This window comes from Gopherus evgoodei, chromosome 10 (assembly GCF_007399415.2).
Source record: "Gopherus evgoodei ecotype Sinaloan lineage chromosome 10, rGopEvg1_v1.p, whole genome shotgun sequence".
Lineage (NCBI taxonomy): Eukaryota > Metazoa > Chordata > Testudines > Testudinidae > Gopherus > Gopherus evgoodei.
This window is the reverse complement of record NC_044331.1, coordinates 78,425,638-78,442,920: the sequence shown is the minus strand read 5'-3', so window position 1 is coordinate 78,442,920 and position 17,283 is coordinate 78,425,638. Positions and strand designations below refer to the sequence as shown.

Here is a 17,283-nt window from a genome sequence, read left to right as displayed (position 1 = left end):
ACACAGTAGGGGCACCTGTGCATTTGGTTCTAGCAGCTTCGTCACCACCACAGCTTGAAATGGCAGCCTTGGATAGCTTGGGCGGTGAGCCTTGGCTCCCACTGTGTTGGGAGAAGATGGGGCTAGAATGCTTGGCCTGGCTTCTCACTCTGTCTACAGCAGCCCAGTATCAGCACGAGGTGCTGAATATCAGTGGTGAGAGGAGAGGCAAGCCTGGTCTATGCTGAGCAAGATCTTTTGTATGATTGCCCCATACACTCAGCCTAGGCTGATTGGAGAAGTTCTCTTTTGCCCTTCTCATTCAAGCAGGGTGCCTACATGGAGAGGATTAATGCCCTGACAGGTGGCAGGCCAAACCCTGGGGACATGTGACTGCAATAACTGGATTTGGGATATGCACAAGTACAGCATGGCCAGGCTTTAAAGCACTGAGAACCATTGGGCCATCAGCCCCAATCTTCCCAGGTAAAAGCAAATGTTAGGTAAGAACTAGTCCTGTTCCATTTACCACTCAAAGAGGCTGCAGTGAATTACACTGTATTATCTCCAAGGTACCATCACAACGGTATCTAGGCGTGCTTACACCAGTTACTTCATGGCCAAACCTCGCCACAAAAATGGAGAGTAAGTGCCAGAGGGGATCCCCCTGGGAAATGCCCGAGAACGAAGGCAACCTCTCTCTCTTTTTCGATAGCACCTCCAGTAGCTATGCATGTCAGTGTCACACACCTAGATTTCAGCAGCACAGGGCCTCCGAAGAGGCAAGGGGACCAGCTCTGCAAAGAGACCACTTGGTGCAACAAAAACAAGTCTCCACAGAGCACTGCAGGCTGGGAACTTGCTGCTTTAATCCACTGCATCACAGCAGAGTAGGGGTAAACACCCACTGACTGAACAGGAATAAGGAGGGGAGAGCATGGCTTCATCCCATAATACTCTGGGTAACTCAATTAGCCCCATCATGACCACTCTCCTGCAATCGTGAGTGGGAGGGGGATGAGGCTGACTTGCCATTACACCTGCGTAACTGCTCTTCCAACAACCTGGCTGGTACGAGGGTGACTATTCATTCAGCACCCGCTCTGGGCAGGGCAATACCTCCTTCCAGGACTACATGCTGATGCAAACACAAAGACCAGCAGTAAGGATGGGAAAATCCTCCTGCCTCATCCCCCTGCCAATCAGCCTCAGTTTCCTCTGTTTCTTGGGCAGTCTCCCCAGAAACCCCCACTAGAGAGCTGGGCAGAAAGAAACACACTCACCTTTGACCTGATATTCCTTAGTTGCCGGCTAACACTGGATCTGTCTTTCTTCAAGAAGTCGGGGTTGCTTTTTGATTTCATGATATCTGGGGAGAGCAAAGGGAGCAGTGTGAGCTGCAGATTCCTGACTCTGTCACACAAGGGAGAGCAGAGGCTGGGGACGCGTCGGCCAGCAGCAAGGCAATGCTGCCGTGGAGTGGTGCAGGCTCAGTGTGGGCAAAGCTCCCCAGGAGGTGACTCAGAAGAGGGCAGCCACGCCCCTGCAGAGCCACAGGGACAGCACAAGCAAAGCATGGCCTCTCACCCAGTTACTGCATGAGGCAAGAGGCCCCAGGATGCAAAGTGACATCCCTGAGTGACTGGGGCACGGTGGATTCCAAAGACCCACTGGAAGTTTCCCATCCCTAAGTGAGAAGGAGGAAGCACTACTACGGGTGAGGGGAGTTCAGACTCCAGGGACATTCAATCCTTGGTCTCTGCAAGGGAATGGGGGACAGGGACAGTCTGGAATGGAAAAGAGGTTGCATAGAGGAGACTTGCCTGTTATTAAGGAACTAATCGGAGATCCTGCTCCCCACAACTCTGACAGGCCACCCAACAGTTCTTTTTAGAAGGTAACTTCTAATCACTACCAACCTGGGCCACGTTCCACCAGACCACCTGGAGGTGAACAGCTCCTAACCTCATGAACAATCTCCTGAGCCAGGCAGCCCACACACAACCTGGGCCGTCTTCCTCCCTGGTGTTACTCCAGTAAATTAAGTGGTGCGATAGAAGGGAGGAATACAGCCCTGTTTGTTTGACTCTCCCAACATTCACCGTGGATATACTGGAGCTCCTGCAGGACCCTACCATGCCCTGCTCTCGGCCTTCTAGGCTCCACCATACTAGAGCTGGTACCACCTGCTGCATGTGTTGGGGCAGGGAACAAGGCTGCTCAGCACAGCAGAGGGACTGACCATATCCCGACACAGTGGTATTCTCGGGGGATTTCTCGCCCAGCGCTTCTGTGGCTGCCTTCAGCTGCTCTTTCAACCTGCTGATGTCGCAGTCTGCCTTGGCCTTCACGATGCTCAGCTCCGTGTAGATGTCTTTGTACTTGTCACTGGCATATTTCTTATCCTGGGAAAGGAACAAGGAAAACCCGCAGGGTTGTCATAGAGTGAGATAAACACACAGAACCAGAAAGTTTGTGTGCTTACTAGCAGGTGATGTGGCAAACCCCAGTAACAGAGGAAACAGCATTCTGGGACAGATCCAGGAATTCCCAGCACTTCCACAGAGAGCTTCTTGGGGACAGCAGGGGCAGAACTCAGATCATCCTGCTAAAAGCACACTTGCTGCCAATCCATGTGTGCTAAAGGAGGGTTCCCTTTGGCTAACAGCTTTACAGGATCTAGGACACACAGCTGAGCAGTTCAGATTCCATCCAGTAGAGAGCAGTGCTGCACACGCACACCAGTTAGTTTGTTACAGAATTTATTGTTTGTGGCTTTCTGTTTAAATCAGGAAAATGGCATGGAATTAAAATGCTGAGAACCTGCCGTGGCAAGTTAACCACCCAGAGCAATTGTGATCAGCCCATTCGCAGGGTCTGTGTGTTTGACACAAACATTTAAAGTAACATCTTTCCAGGAAGAGACCAAAGCAAATCCTGGTTTGATGATACCAGATGCTTCATTTGCAGCACAAAGACGATAACCCATGAACAGTAAGTGGCTGTGTTAATTAAGGCAGATCAATGTTTAAATGCCGATTCGACTCTTAAAATAAGTTAGTTAACCCTCCTGAAAATGAGCAAACTCATACAAGACAGAGGGCTCCCTATGTGCACGTTCAGAGATGGCCCTGCCCCAGGCATTACCCGCAGTGCTGTCTGCAGCTCATCCTTGAGGGAGCTGATCTCCTGCTTCAGGTACTGGATTTCTGATTCCTTGACCCGTAATAGGACCTGTAGGGAAAAAGGGATCCAGGCATTTTCACTCAGTAACACAGGCTCTCTCTCTCTCTCACACACACACACACACACACTCAGTAACACAGGCTCTCTCTCACACACACACTCAGTAACACAGGCTCTCTCTCTCTCTCTCTCTCTCTCTCTCTCACACACACACACACACACGACACAGCTTCAGGTATAATGAGGAGCCCCTTGAGCCTGGCCAGCTAATAACTGAGCGAGTAGGTCACAAGTAACAATCAGCATGGCTCTGTCAAGAACAAATTGTGTCAAACCAACCTAGTAGCTCTCTTTGACAGTGTAAGCAGACAGGAGAAGCAGCAGACGTGGTATATCTTGACTTTAGTCAGACTTTTGATACTGTCTTGCACGACCTTCTCATAAACAAACTAGGGAAATACAAACTAGATGGAGCTACTATAAAGGGGGTGCATAACTGGTTGGAAAACTGTTCCCAAAGAGTAGTTATCAGTAGTTCATAGTCCAGCTGAAAGGGCATAACGAGTGGAGTCCTATGGGGATCAGTTCTGTGTCCAACTCAATATCTTCATCAATGATTTAGACAATGGCAGAGAGAACATTGATAAAATTTGCGGACTATACTAAGCTAGGAGGGGTTGCAAGTGCTTTGGAGAATAGGATTAAAGTTCAAAATGATCTGGACAAACTGGAGAAATGATCTGAAGAAAATAGGATGAAATTCAATAAGGACAAATGCAAAGTACTCCACTTAGGAAGGAACAATCAGTTGCACACATACAAAATGGGAAATGACTGCCTAGGAAGGAGAACTGCGGAAAGAGAGATGGGGGTCAGAGTGTATCACAAGCTAAATGAGTCAACAATGTAACACTGTTGCAAAAAAAGCAAACATCACTCTGGGCTGTATTAGCAGGAGTGTTGTAAGCAAGACACCAGAAGTAACTCTCTACTCTGCGCTGATTAGGCCTTAACTGGTGTATTGTGTCCAGTTCTGGGTGCCACATTTCAGGAAAGATGTGAACAAACTGGAGAAAGTTCAGAAAAAAGCAACAAAAATGATTCAAGGTCTAGAAAATGACCTATGAGGGAAGCTTGAAAAAATTGGGTTTGTTTCAGTCTGGAGAAAAGACTGAGAGCGAACATAACAGTTGTCAAGTACATAAAAGGTTGTTACAAGGAGGAGGGAGAAAAATTGTTCTTAATCTCTAAGGACAGGACAAGAAGCAATGGACTTAAATTGCAGCAAGGGATGGGTTAGGTTGGATTTTAGGAAGAACTTCCTAACTGTCAGGGTGGTTAAGCACTGGAATAAATTACCTAGGGAGGTTGTGGAATCTCGATCTGTGGAGATTTTTAAGGGCAGGTTAGCAAAACACCTGTCAGGGATGGTCTAGATAATACTCAGTCCTGCCATGAGTGTAGGGGACTGGACTAGATAACCTCTCGAGGTCCCTTCCAGTCCTACAATCCTACGGTAGATCAGACCAGACTGTTCTTTGGGGCGGTTCAGAGTTGCTGCTCACTTGTAGAGAGATGGCTGTGCCCAGGGTTTGTGCTGACAATGAGGTGCACTCGCACATGCTCACATCAACACATTTCACATGCCTCTATCAAAACTCCAGACCCAGTGCATCATAAGCATTATCCCCACATTAGGGCTGGACAATAGAGGGTAGAGGTTACAAGACGTTTCTAAGGCTAGCAGAAGAAGTGGGATTAGAATGCAGGAGTTGTTGGCTCAGTCTCATTCTCAGATCACACCGTGTGTGGTTTTACCGTAATTCTGACCACTACGCCCCTCCACCCCTCTTCCTAGCCCACTGACAGGCCATTTCTTTGTGAGCGCCTGGGATGTGCCCTGGACACACTCATGAACCAGGCAGGGATCAGGGTCTACACTACAGGGTGCTCCTTGCCCATCTACAGCTGGGACCATCTGCAATCCCACTGGTCATCAGACCAGCTTCTCTGTGTCTACCTCCCTGTCTTCTCCAGCTGCTGGTAGTAAAGGGGGCAGGACACTTACCTCTAACTCATAGGCATCCTTCCCCTGTGTGAGAGGTGAGCCATCAGCCTCTCCCCCTCCCTCCCCGGTCCGTAACCGTGTGATCTCCACAGCCAGGCGGTTATTCAGCTCCTGGAAAGAGGGGAGAGAGTCACTGAGTGAGCAGAAGGGATACAGGATTTCCCTAGCCAATGCTGTGGTGGCTTATTTTGTCCCCAGTTCCCTTGCAAGGCTCCCTCTGTGGGGTGCCCCATGCATTCAGCCCCATCTGAGCTACAGAGCACTGCACTGGGGAGACAGCTGGAGGAATGCAGACATTGTGCTGGTCCTGGGGGCAGGGCTGGGAGAGCTCCCCTGCCTTTGGGCTGCCATGATGCTAACATTGTTTTCATGTTATTACCTAGGGCCAGGACAGCAGAGCAGGCACTGCTAGTGCAGATCAGCTGGCCGGCCTTGCCTCCAACTTCTCTTCCCATAGAAGAAGCCACCCACTGCCCCAGAAAATCCCACTGAAACCTGAGCGGCCAGGCAAGGAGCTCTGGTGCAGTTGGTACCTCACCTGATTGTGCGCGTTGAGCTCCTGGTTCTCTCGCTGGCACTGGCGGAGGGCCTGCCTCTCAGCCTCCAGGGCCTGGGCCAAATGAGCATTCTCCAAGCACTTCTGGGAGTACTGCTCCGAAAGGACTTCCAGTTCCCGCTGGACTGACTGCAGCTCCTCCCTGCAGAGGGGCAAAGTCAAGAGACAGATGTTCTGGAGCCATGTCCACGGCTTTCCACCGATGAAGGGGGCACTTCACAGCCCAAGGTTAAAAGGACATCTGCTTGGGGTGCGTGAGGGAGACACTCTGCTTTTGGAAGAATCCCAGGTGGCCAGCTACTCTCCTCCTCTTCTGAAATCCTTGCCCCTCCACCAAAAGGGATCTCTGGCCCCTGCAACGGAGGCACTTCAACCTTTCAGGCACTTCCTTTGATCACTTAAAAATTACTCTTTGGGCTGAAAGTTACCATGCTTGTTCTCAGCTTAGGTGGAAAAACTGTGTGTAGGTGGACTGGGTTGAGCACAGATACATTATACATGGGCATAAAGCCTAGTAAAGCAGCTCAGCTATTCCTCTAACTCCCCTACCAACACAGATCTGGTTCTCACTTACGGCGAGTGCTTTTGCCTTGTTCGAACAGGTTTGATTGAGCAGTAAAAAAAGTTCCAGCGGCATGGAAAACACCACCATGCATCTGCACACTACATTAACTGTAACGAAGAGAATGCTGCAGATAAAGGTATCCGGAGACCGAAAAATTCAAGATTTCTGGGAGCCTGTGAGGATGGTAGGGGGCTGCAGATCAGGATTGAGGAGCACTGGCAGAGGGGTGTGGAGGTCCGGGGCAGGGCACAGGTTAGGATGGAGGAGCACCGAGAAGAGCTTCCACATCACCCTCTATAACAACAGGTCTAACTATCTGAGTGTCGCACTTCCAAGAGGAGTAAAAATGTGTCCTGTGAGTCAAACTAATGTAGAGCATTAGCAGCACATAATGCGTGGGGAAGGGGTGGGGGGAAGAAAAAACCCCAAACCTACAAGTACTGCTTCCTGAGGGCCTCAATATCCGAGTTGACGCTGCTGATCTGGGAGCGCTGGGTCTTCTCCAGCTCCCTCTCCAGCTCCTCACGGTGGGCGTTCTTCATGGCTTCGATGGCTGCACAGGACAGGAAGAGGATTAATGCTCTGCAGGAGGAGATGCATTTATCACTTGGACCAAAGGTTCCCCCCTCCTTCCTCCAAAATGTGAGTCACCTTGGTAAGTCATTTTCCTGCTTCACAATCACTTTATTATGTGGCACTGGCCATAAAGCAAGGGAAAGGGCTTCTGCAAATCTTGCTTTTTAATAAAGTTCAACAATTGCCTGATTCACAGTTTATTTCCTGAGTTATGGGACTCCGAAAGCACAAGGCCTGGGCTCCAGCATTTTATATTCTCACAGGCACTGAAGAATGAAGTCACTGTGGAATCGGTAATAAATTAGACTCAGCAATGAGTAATGCCTCCCTCAGATAGAGCGAAAAACTGACTGGGCTACATCACCACCAAGGAGAGGAACATCAGAACAGGACAAGAGATGGGAGGTGGCTCTCCATGAATCACCCCTCAGCCCCTACCCTGCCCCATCAGCCCTTGCCCCTCACCCAACTGTGAACCAGAGCCCTCGCACCCTCCCCCAATTATACTCCATAGCCCATGCTCCCTCCACCCACTCTGCTCTCCCACTATCAGACTGGAGACTAGCCCCTGTGCTCTTCACTGATCATGCAGCACTTTCTGTCCACGCTGCCTTGTGCTGAGTGCTCCATCCACCGCCCCTCTTTCCTCATGCACACAGCTGAGGGGACTTTTTCCTCCCCTCAGTGTCACACAAAATCAGTGGAGTAAGTGCTCTGCTGGGTCCTTACCCGAGATGGTAGCGGCTGTTTCTTCAGCTAGCAAGCGATCTTTCTCCTCCCGCAGTTTCTCCAGTTCCCGCTGGTGCTGCCTCTGCAGATCCTCAATCTTCTTCTGATGCGTCTCTTCCATGGCTGCAAACCCACGTTCACATGTTGCCTGCAAAATGGAAGAGGAGCTGGAATTTACCTTCTTAACGAGGTCTGGAGAGACGCCCTCTCAGCCAAGATGCCTGCAGTGAACACACACACACTGCCCCAATAGCCTGAGAGGGGAACACAATGCAGATCAGCCAACAGATGGACACACAGACAGTGGATAAGTAAGTGCGTAGTAGGGACTAGCCCTGCCCTAGCCATGGGGCAAGGACTGGTGAATCTAGGGGGTCTTTCCCATCTCTAACTCTATTAGGCAAAAAATGGCCAACAGCAGGCCAAGGGGGGAAAATTCCATTTTCGAGATTGGATAAAGCCCGTGGAGCAAAGTCCACTGGAGCTAATAGAAAGCCTAGCATGGACTTCAGTGGGGTTGGCATCAGGCTCTAAATGGGGGAAGGAAAATGTATTTAATAAGGATGCATCCCTACCGTCCCTTTGGTAGCTTTCTGTCTTCTATTGCATCTACTTCCAGAGCCTTCCTCTCACCTTTCAGGTCCTGCACCATCTTCTCCAGCCTGTGCTGGAGTTCATTCCCTCCTAGCCCCCACCTGGTTGCTCACACTCCCCTCGGATCCCTTCACCTCCTTTGTGCTACTCATTGCTCTCTGCACTTGGGACAACTTCACACATACAGAACAGCGGCCTCCAGCGAATCCACTGAACTCCAGGAATCTTTCCCATGTTCTCCCATCCCAAACTTCTGATGCTCAGCCTGAGTGACAGCCTCTGTCTGGAGTAGCATGTGATGGCAAGTGCAAGGGTGTTCTGCAAGCCAAGACGCAGATGCATTGGCAGGGATGTGTAGGGGCCCAGGGCTGGAGTACCAGTTGGTATGCTGGGGAGCCATTAGCAGGGCCATGTGTGAGGTCCAGGACAATGGCTGCAGGGTCTGTTTGAGCTGCAGTGACAAAGCTCTATTTGGGTGAGGAAAGGGATTCCTGGCGAGTTTGCATAGGACATAGCTGCACCATGATGGGCTCTTACCAGATCCTCACTTTCAAAAGCAATTAAGTTTGTGCTTTCCAATCTCTTTTCAAACCCCCAATCTCCAGTGCAGGCTATAAAAGGGGCATGCAACCACCACTGAAATGCAGCCACCTCTGGGGTGGAATGTAGCTGTTTAACAGCAATACGGTATTATAGTTTAGGACAGCAGATGAAGATGAACAAATACCACGTTCAGTTGAAACTGAGGAATTCAGGGTGCTAGAATTAGTTACCAGAGTTGGAATTAGGTTGAGACAACGGGGCCATCTCTTGGGGAAAGTGCTATGGGATTTAGAACAGTCACAAACATTGAGGTCTTGAATTTTGGCTCTCATCTAAATGATGGCACCTCCTGCATCCCAGCACTGGGACCTCAGTTCTGCAGACCTTCACCCACTGCATCACCAGCATTACCCTCTGCAGAACATAGGTGCTGCTCTAAGGAGCATCAGCCAACTGCTGACCAGGCCTGGTAAGATCCAACAGCACCACAGCCCACATTAGGGCGGTAGCCACAGATCCTCCTGGTGCTTGTCCATCACAGAACCAAACTTCAATCTACACGGCCTCTCTCCTGTGTTTGTCTGTCATGTGGGGGGAGAAGCTGACAGCCCTGATCCTCAGCATCTCTACCCACCAGCTCCCACTGAGCACAGATGGCTGAGTCATGAGTTGCACGGCTCCTGCTTAGATGTTTTTTTATTTTATGAAGGTGCCATACTCCCTGTGCCAGGCCATCAGCTACAGAAGAAATAATACACTCAGTTCTTGGCTCCTGTGCAGGAACCAGCCCTGTTTCCACTCTCAGTAGGTCATTTTGGAGGCCCACCCTGGCTCAAAGATTTCCCTTCCACTTCAGAAGCCAGCCAGTTCCTCTAACCTGGTCCTCCTGGCACCCCACTTGGAAAGAGAGCTTTGAAAATGAATCAGAAGGGCAAAGCAACTGGGAATTACAGCTTCAGTTCTCCATGCAGCAATAAATGCGTTTGCCAGACCCATACTCCAGGAAACCAAGCAAGAGAGAATGCAACTGAGATTCCAGGAGCTTCAAATATCAGAGGGGTAGCCGTGTTTGTCTGGATCTGTAAAAGCAGCAAAGAATCCTGTGGCACCTTATAGACTAACAGACATTTTGGAGCATGAGCTTTCGTGGGTGAATACCCACATGCATCTGACGAAGTGGGTATTCACCCACGAAAGCTCATGCTCCAAAATGTCTGTTAGTCTATAAGGTGCCACAGGATTCTTTGCTACTTTTACAGGAGCTTCGAAGTGCTTCGCGCTCATGAGCCAGATCCTGGGCACGACCTATGTAGACAAAGCTTGGTGATGAGAACTAGAGAACTCTGCTAGTGAGGTCTGTAACTTGCCTGTATTCAGGGCTGTGTTACAAACCTGACACTAGAGCTAAACTAGCCAAATGGTCCCATCATACTTCATGAACCTCTTGGCAAACCGGGGTTGAGTTACGGGCCAGATTCTCCTCCTATTTATGCCAGTTTGAGACAGCTACCCTGACTTCACTGGATTTCTTGATTTTACACCAGTGTGTTTGGTGAGAGCCATGGAAACTTAACCATTTCAGTTAAGTTGGTGAGTTTGAGGTCAGAATGAACCCAAAGCAGAATTTAAGGGTTGTGAACTGACCACCCTGGAACTTCTACCCCCAAAATCCAATCCTGTATTGCCAATTTCTCTCTGCTCTATGCACTCAGATATACAGCCTGGGACATCGTCTGTTTTACTGAATGCCAGCACTGACTAGAGGAGGTAAACTTTAACCTGGATTGTCTCCAGTGGCTAAAGTTTAATGCCTCCTGTATCAGCACAGCACCTGCTGATCTTATCCTGTAGCATCAGCACTAGTTATGAGCCTAAGTACTCATGCAGGACAATCTGTGATTCCAGAGGAGAGAGTGTTACCCACTGAGCCCTACTAATTCTTACTCTTAAGAATCCCCTAAAGCTATGTGATCAGTGTGAATTCTGGGTCTGGATTTGATTCTTTGGCTTGCTTTTTTATCCTGAGGCATTTTTCATTTTCTCAGCCTTGTTTCTTGTTTCCAGTGCCATAACCTATCTGGACTTGGTTGACTGAGTATCGGGTGAGGTAGCTTTGCTATGCTAGGATTCTTATCTACAGGCATAACATAGGGAGGAAAATTGGCAAGTGCTTCTTAATAACATTAGTTGGTAGGTACAGTGTTTAGTTTATAGTAAATGCATTGCTGTAAATCCAAGAAATTAGAGTAAGCACAAAACAGTATATGCATTAGTGTGGGTTGTAAAGTTCTCCAGAGTATGCAAAGGAAAGGAGAAAACAAGTATTTTAATGCTATTTTAAATTGTGTATTAAGAGAGTTTTGGAAAGTGCCTGGGTTAGCTTCTCAGTAACAGAGATTAATTTTATACTTTTGTTTCTGTCCCCTCAATTCATACAAGTGAGGGAGGAAGGGAAGGCAAGAGGGAGGGAGATCTAGATCTCTCTCTCCGTCCTTCCTCAGCCCAGGTCTGCCAAAGGTTACTGCTCCATTGGTTTTTCCAGCTGGCAAACTGCAGGTTTCCAGTAGTCTCCAACAGAGAGAGTCACAATTTGAAAACAGCTGAGGCAGTGAAGTCTAATGGTTGTTCAAGTCAGTTTGGAAGCAGCAGCAGAAAGGCCACCATGGGATGCATAATAAAGGGAATTGTTTATAAAGCAAGAACGCTCTTTCTCTTGGACCCTATTTGGAGAATGGCATGTTGCCCGGGGTACTGATTCCAAGGTCTTTTGAGTTTTCAAGGGGAGAGCAACTGTGCTGGTGACTGGGCTGAGGGAGAGGTTGGATAAGAGTTTAGGAAGGGATTTTCCTCTCTTCAAGAGTAACTGGAGTTTGGAGCTGTCTGTGGAAGTCATAGCAACAGATACCCTAGAACTTCTGTGTTTAAGAAATGTGGTTCACATCATTAGCACCCCCTGCCAAATGATGGGTTTGTCTCTCAGGAGAAGGAAGAGGCTTGGGTAGAGCTACCATTCTTCCCAGGCTAAAAGTTCTATGTATCCAGAAACTGGCATAAACCCTAGCCACATCCCTTACTTCCAAGCCTTCCACCGTTAAATGCTGCTGCTGCTGGACTCAGGCTCTCTCATCACTTTAAAATCCCTTTGCTGACTCTGGAGGATTATTACTCCCTTGCAAGCACCTCTGTCTGACTTGCTCCTGCCCACGAATCCTGGGTCCTTGCCTGCAGTCTGGATTGGCTGACCTTTTGCTACCTAAGCTCCATATTCAACCTGGAAATCAGCTCAAGCACTGTTAGCAAACCCATATTTCACCGCTACAGAACCAGCTACCAGCTGGAAATGGGCTCAAGTTCAAAAATCAACAGTCTTTAGAAGATGTAATGCCGGGTGCTGCTTTTATAGCCAGCCCTGAATGGTGGCACATCCTATGTAAATACATTTTGTGGCCATTGCTCCTGTTCCTTCAAACTTTGTTTCTGCACCTACTTCCGGGCTCAAACAACTGTGCACTGTTTGTCTCGTAAAAAACTGCTGAAAAAACAGCAACACTGGATTTCCCTGTTAGCCACATCGAGCCGAGATTAGTATTAATTTTTCGACTATAAAACTTGTCCTCTTTTAACCAGCCAGATTCTCCCCTCCTCCCACAAACACACATTTTGAGAGCTTACATTTACATTTCGCATTAGGGCTCTGAAGTCAACGAAGCTGGGCTGGGAGTTTGATCAGACACGGGAAGAGCTCTGGGAAGCTGCTTTGCCCAGAACGTATGACTCAGGCATGAGAAGAACACTGCAATGTTCGTGTTTGAGGAGGCTCAGTTGCAGTGTGACATTATTACAGCCATTCTGGACCCTGACTCCCACCACTAAATCACCAGCAGCCTCTGCCACCGTTCCCAATCAAATAATTCTCTCTCATTGTGCCTGAGCTTTTTTAAACAGCCAGGTACAAAGGACTGGAAGCGCTAAGCAATACATTTAGAATGCATCCCAGCGCAGAGAAGGGAAGCATGGAGAAAACTAACATGCATTGAGAGAGACTTTACAGATCATTTTAATTGGTTTGGTTTCTCTTAACTGTCTTAGGTCTTACGGGAGTGCAGTCCCTGCATGGGGAACCATATGTACTAGAAGGAACTCCCAACAAACTGGAACATTGCATTGATAGGAAGGAAGGGTTATGGGGTAAAATTAAATGTATTCAAAACCTTCAGGTTCTCAAAGTCTTTCTGGTATTTTTCCCTCAGTGCTGAAGCATTCCCCTCCACATGCTTGTTCTCCAGTTCATCCCTCATGGCATTCATCTGGGCCTCCAGCTCTTGAATGCGCTCTCTCAAACCGTGCATGGAGTTTAACTCGCTCTCGGAGACCTGCATCCCACCCTCGGGCTGATCTGTTGCCCACTCATTCCCGTCACTGGTTTCAGACCCTTCAGAAGGCAAGGCTTCTGGGTGCTGCCTCTGGTAATTGTCTAGTGTTTCTTGTAAGCACTGCAGGTTCTGGTTGTAATGTTCCTGCAAAGTATGCAGTTCCTCATTGTGGATGATCTGCAGTTCCTTTATCTTGGCCTGGAACTTTTCCTCCAACATTTGCATTTGCTCAAGGTGATACGTCTCCATGTTTTGCTTATCTCGGACGATGGCATCAAGTTGATTTAGGCCCTCTGTTCTCTCTGCCTGCAGAGTGTCCTCCGTCCTATTCAACTGCTCAATCACATTTTGCATCTCCTCCTCATACCTGCCTTGTAACTCACGTAAGTTTTTGCTGTGTTTGTGCTCCTCCTCTTCCAAGAGCCTCCGCTGACTGTCCAGCTGAGAGACTTTTGCCTTAAGGTCTACATTCTCTCTTTCAATGATGGCTATCATCTCAGCATATTCACTCTGTTGCTTTCGAAGCAAGTCTTCATACTCCTCACGAAGGGCGGACACCGTCTTTACGCGTTCTTGACACAGAGCATCCATGTTTTGCAAGGACTCTTTGTAAAACTTTAGCTCCCTTTCATACTCGAGTCTAACTTTGAAAGCCCCATAACAAACTTGAGCCTGGATAATTGCATCTTGAACTAACAATGATGAATAGCGCTCAAGATTTCCTATGGACGTATGATATGAAAGACGTTGAGAAATTTTTAGGAGCTTCTGGCAATCGCGTATGGCTTCCTCAGGGGACAAGGATAGTAAGGCAACAGATATTTCTTTAAGAACATTTGCTTTTTCTTTTAGTTGTTGGGCAAGGTCTTCTTGAATGGCAACAAGTGCTTCACTACTATGGTCTGGCAAACCATGGGCCTGCATCATCTTGGCTGAATCTTGACATGGCATCACCTTGAGATGGCTCCTATCCCAAGAGGTTTGGGTTCTTTCTGAAGCATCCTTTTGGATTTCAAGTGCTTCAGAAATCTGATGCATAACCCTGTCAAATTCAGAGGTTCTATATGCTTTGATAATTTCCTCCAACATGCATTTATGTTGCTGGAGAGCTGTTTTGGTATTGTGGAGGTCTTCTTCAATTGTTTTTAACCTCTTATGAAAAGACTCTCGCATCTTCTGTGCAACAAAACCAAGTTCTGCCCTGATCAATGTAGCATCAGCTACTGTTTGGACAAGGCATTGGGGAAAACTAAAACTAACTGCTTCTGTTTTACTTTCTACCGCTTCTTCTCTGGTGCTCAAGTGCTTTCTCAATTCTTCTACCTGGCTCCAAAATTCACCTTCCAGTAGCAGCTTCTTAGATAAGACATTGGCCAAGGCAATTGCTGTGTGTGACACATTTGCTGGCTCTAAAAAAACCACCTCAGCTGTCTCATGAATCTCTCTGAGAATCTGGGAAATCTCTGAGCTTGTATTTTTCAAAGATTCTGCTATTTGGTTGATCAGGGAGGCTTCAAATGCTATCCTCTCAGAAAGCAATCTTAACCGGTCTCCATCAGACATTTCAACTTGCTGCTGCTGGGAAATGAGTTTCTGTTCCTCCAGCAAACTCTCTTCTGCAGCTGGAATTTGAGCCACATAGCTTTCACTCTGCTGATAATCAGAGGAGATGGGTGTCCCTTGCAAGACCTGGATTGCATTTGACAAGGTGGTTTCCATGCTGGACAGAGTGGTAAGAAACAAATCTCTCTCTTTCTCCTTGTCAGATTTGGGTAAAGCCCTTAGCTGTTCTCTGCATTTTTCTAAACAGATCAGGGTTTGATCATTTTTCACTTGGAAGTCTCCCAACTCATTGACATGATTTTTTGTCATTCTGAACTTTTCCTGTCTCTCATTTTCCAGCTGTGAAACCAGAGCACCAACTTCGGATAAGCTAACTTGGAGCTGTTCCCTAAGCTGGGACTCTGTACTGGCCCACTGATGGTGGAGGGCTATCAGGGTTTCCTGGTTATGGCCTTGCTGGCTTTCAAGCTTCATGGACACATCTTTGAGCTTTTCCTCCGTGATGTAAAGTTTGGTTTCCAGGGAATGGATGATTGAGAGATAAGTCTCAGAGTCACTGGTTCCTGAGGCTGGGTAACCAAGAACTGGTTCTGATGACATGCTTTCCTCAGACAGTGATCTGTCTTGGCTTGTGTCTGAAGACGTGCTACTAGTCCAATTTTTCTCTGACCCATCTGAATGGATGTATTTTTGGCACTGGATGTTTGAGAAGCGGATTCTTTGCCTTTTGGCACTTAGGGTTCCTATATCAGGCTTCACTAAGGCTTTCTGTTGTGGCTCTCTGTCTTGAAGCTCTGTAGACTTCAGAGACCTAAGTTCTTCAGCATTCAGCATGGTATGCTCACCAGCCTGTCTCTGGCTGGTCTCAGGACGTTCAGCATCCTCCTCCTTTAGTGCATAATTCAAACCTGGAAGCCCCTCAGGAGCTGGCATGTCTGGAATGTGACTTTCATCAGCCTCAAGATTAGTGCAGAAGTCCTGTCTCTCTTTAGCACATGGTACTGAGTCCACATTAGCTAACTTCTTTAAAACCTCTTCTTTGACCTGTAGCCTTACTTCTGTTTCCTCTAAACTGCTGCCCAAAGCTGCCATTTTAACCAAAGCCTCATTGAGGTCTTCATCTTTCTTTTCAACAATTCTCAAGTGCATTTCCTTAACGTGTCTCAGCTCTTCCTCTTTTTCTTCCAGCACCTTCTGCACGCTCTGGAACTGATCTGATACTTTCTCGTACAATTGCTCCAACTTATCATAGTTGGTCTCCTCCATTTTCAACTTTGCTTGCAACTTGGCAACTTCATTATCTGACTCTTCAACCTGATTCATCAGCTCTTGGAACCTACATTTGATCTGATCTCTCTCCCCTTCAAGTTCCTTGATGTCCTCAGCAAGCTTCTGGATGCTGGCCTCCTTCATCTCCAGTTGCTCCTCTAGCTGGTGGACAATCTCGCTGCCTTCAAATTTTGCGTTCAGTTTCTCTTTCTGAAGAATTTCCATCTGCTGCTCATTGTTCTGAAGCTGATTCTCGTACTCGCTGGCCTTATCCTCCACCTCCTTCAGACTCTGTATTAAAACCTGCTTTTCCTTCTCACAGCTTTCCAACAAAGCCTCATAATTCTTCTGCAACTTCTCCTCCATTAGGATCCGAGCCTGTTCACTAGCATTCAGCTGCCTGCTCAGGTCTGCAATCCTGTCTTGGAGCCGCTGCACTTCTTTCTGGTGGTCCCTTTGCAATGCCTGTTGCATTTCAAGATCCCTCAGCTCCTGTGTCTTTTCCAGCAGCAGCGCCTCTGCATTTTTCAGCTTTTGCTCACTGGCTTTTAACTGGGAGCTCAGAGTGGTCTCACTGTGTTGCCACTCCTCCAGCTGCTCTTTGGCTTTCTCCTTCTCACTCTTCAAGTCACTCTTCAGCTTGGCCAGAGTTTGCTCTTTGATGGACAGCTCAGCTGCAGCATTACTGAGCCTTGCCTGAAGGCTCTGAATCTCGGCTTCATGGTGCCGGATCACATCCTTTGCCTCACCATAGCTACGTTTCAGTGACTGGATCTGCTGATTGATCAGCTCCTGACGCTGGCATTGGGCTTCCAGCTCACTTTGGAGGTCTTGATTGACTTTATGGAGCCTCTGCCAGGCACCCGATGGTGAGGCTGCCACCTCGGTCTTAAAAAAATTGATTAAATACTAGATTAGTAACACTTGGGTCCCAGTTCTGAGTGTCACACCTCTGGCCAGGTCTGGCCATGGGAAAGCTCCTTGGATTGTTTTGGCTGCTACCCATATGCTCCCATTTTGGAAAGTTTCTGTTCTTGGCACAATTTTTTTTAAACCCCCCCCTTTTTTTTTTAAAGGGGGGCAATAGCTGCTTCTGATTAACAGAAACTACATATAATAACACTGAAACATCTCAAAGTAACAGTCTATGAGAAGCAAGTCAAACAAAACCAAAACAATGGAAAAGGAAACACCAGTAAATAAAAGAGACAAAAGACTGGAAGGGAGTGAGGACGAGAGGGAGGGAAGGGAACAGGTTGGGGAGAGAGGAGCTGCTCAGTTT

At 47.9% G+C, this 17,283-nt stretch overlaps 1 protein-coding gene across 11 annotated transcripts in view; it reads right to left on the bottom strand.

Annotated features, from left to right (window-relative positions):
* The window catches only part of MPRIP (myosin phosphatase Rho interacting protein), a 163,544-nt gene that overhangs the window by 5,163 nt on the left and 141,098 nt on the right, over positions 1–17,283 (bottom strand). For 7 of the 11 annotated variants that reach the window (XM_030577958.1, XM_030577959.1, XM_030577962.1 and 4 more), the window contains 8 exons: positions 13,008–16,889; positions 7,660–7,807; positions 6,790–6,907; positions 5,772–5,931; positions 5,234–5,344; positions 3,127–3,213; positions 2,222–2,384; positions 1,263–1,348 (listed from right to left, as the gene is read on the bottom strand). In XM_030577958.1, coding sequence (XP_030433818.1) covers positions 1,263–1,348; positions 2,222–2,384; positions 3,127–3,213; positions 5,234–5,344; positions 5,772–5,931; positions 6,790–6,907; positions 7,660–7,807; positions 13,008–16,889 — 4,755 coding nt within the window. The remainder of the gene's footprint in view (positions 1–1,262; positions 1,349–2,221; positions 2,385–3,126; positions 3,214–5,233; positions 5,345–5,771; positions 5,932–6,789; positions 6,908–7,659; positions 7,808–13,007; positions 16,890–17,283) is intronic. The other 4 variants (XM_030577965.1, XM_030577966.1, XM_030577967.1 and 1 more) reach the window with 1 other exon arrangement.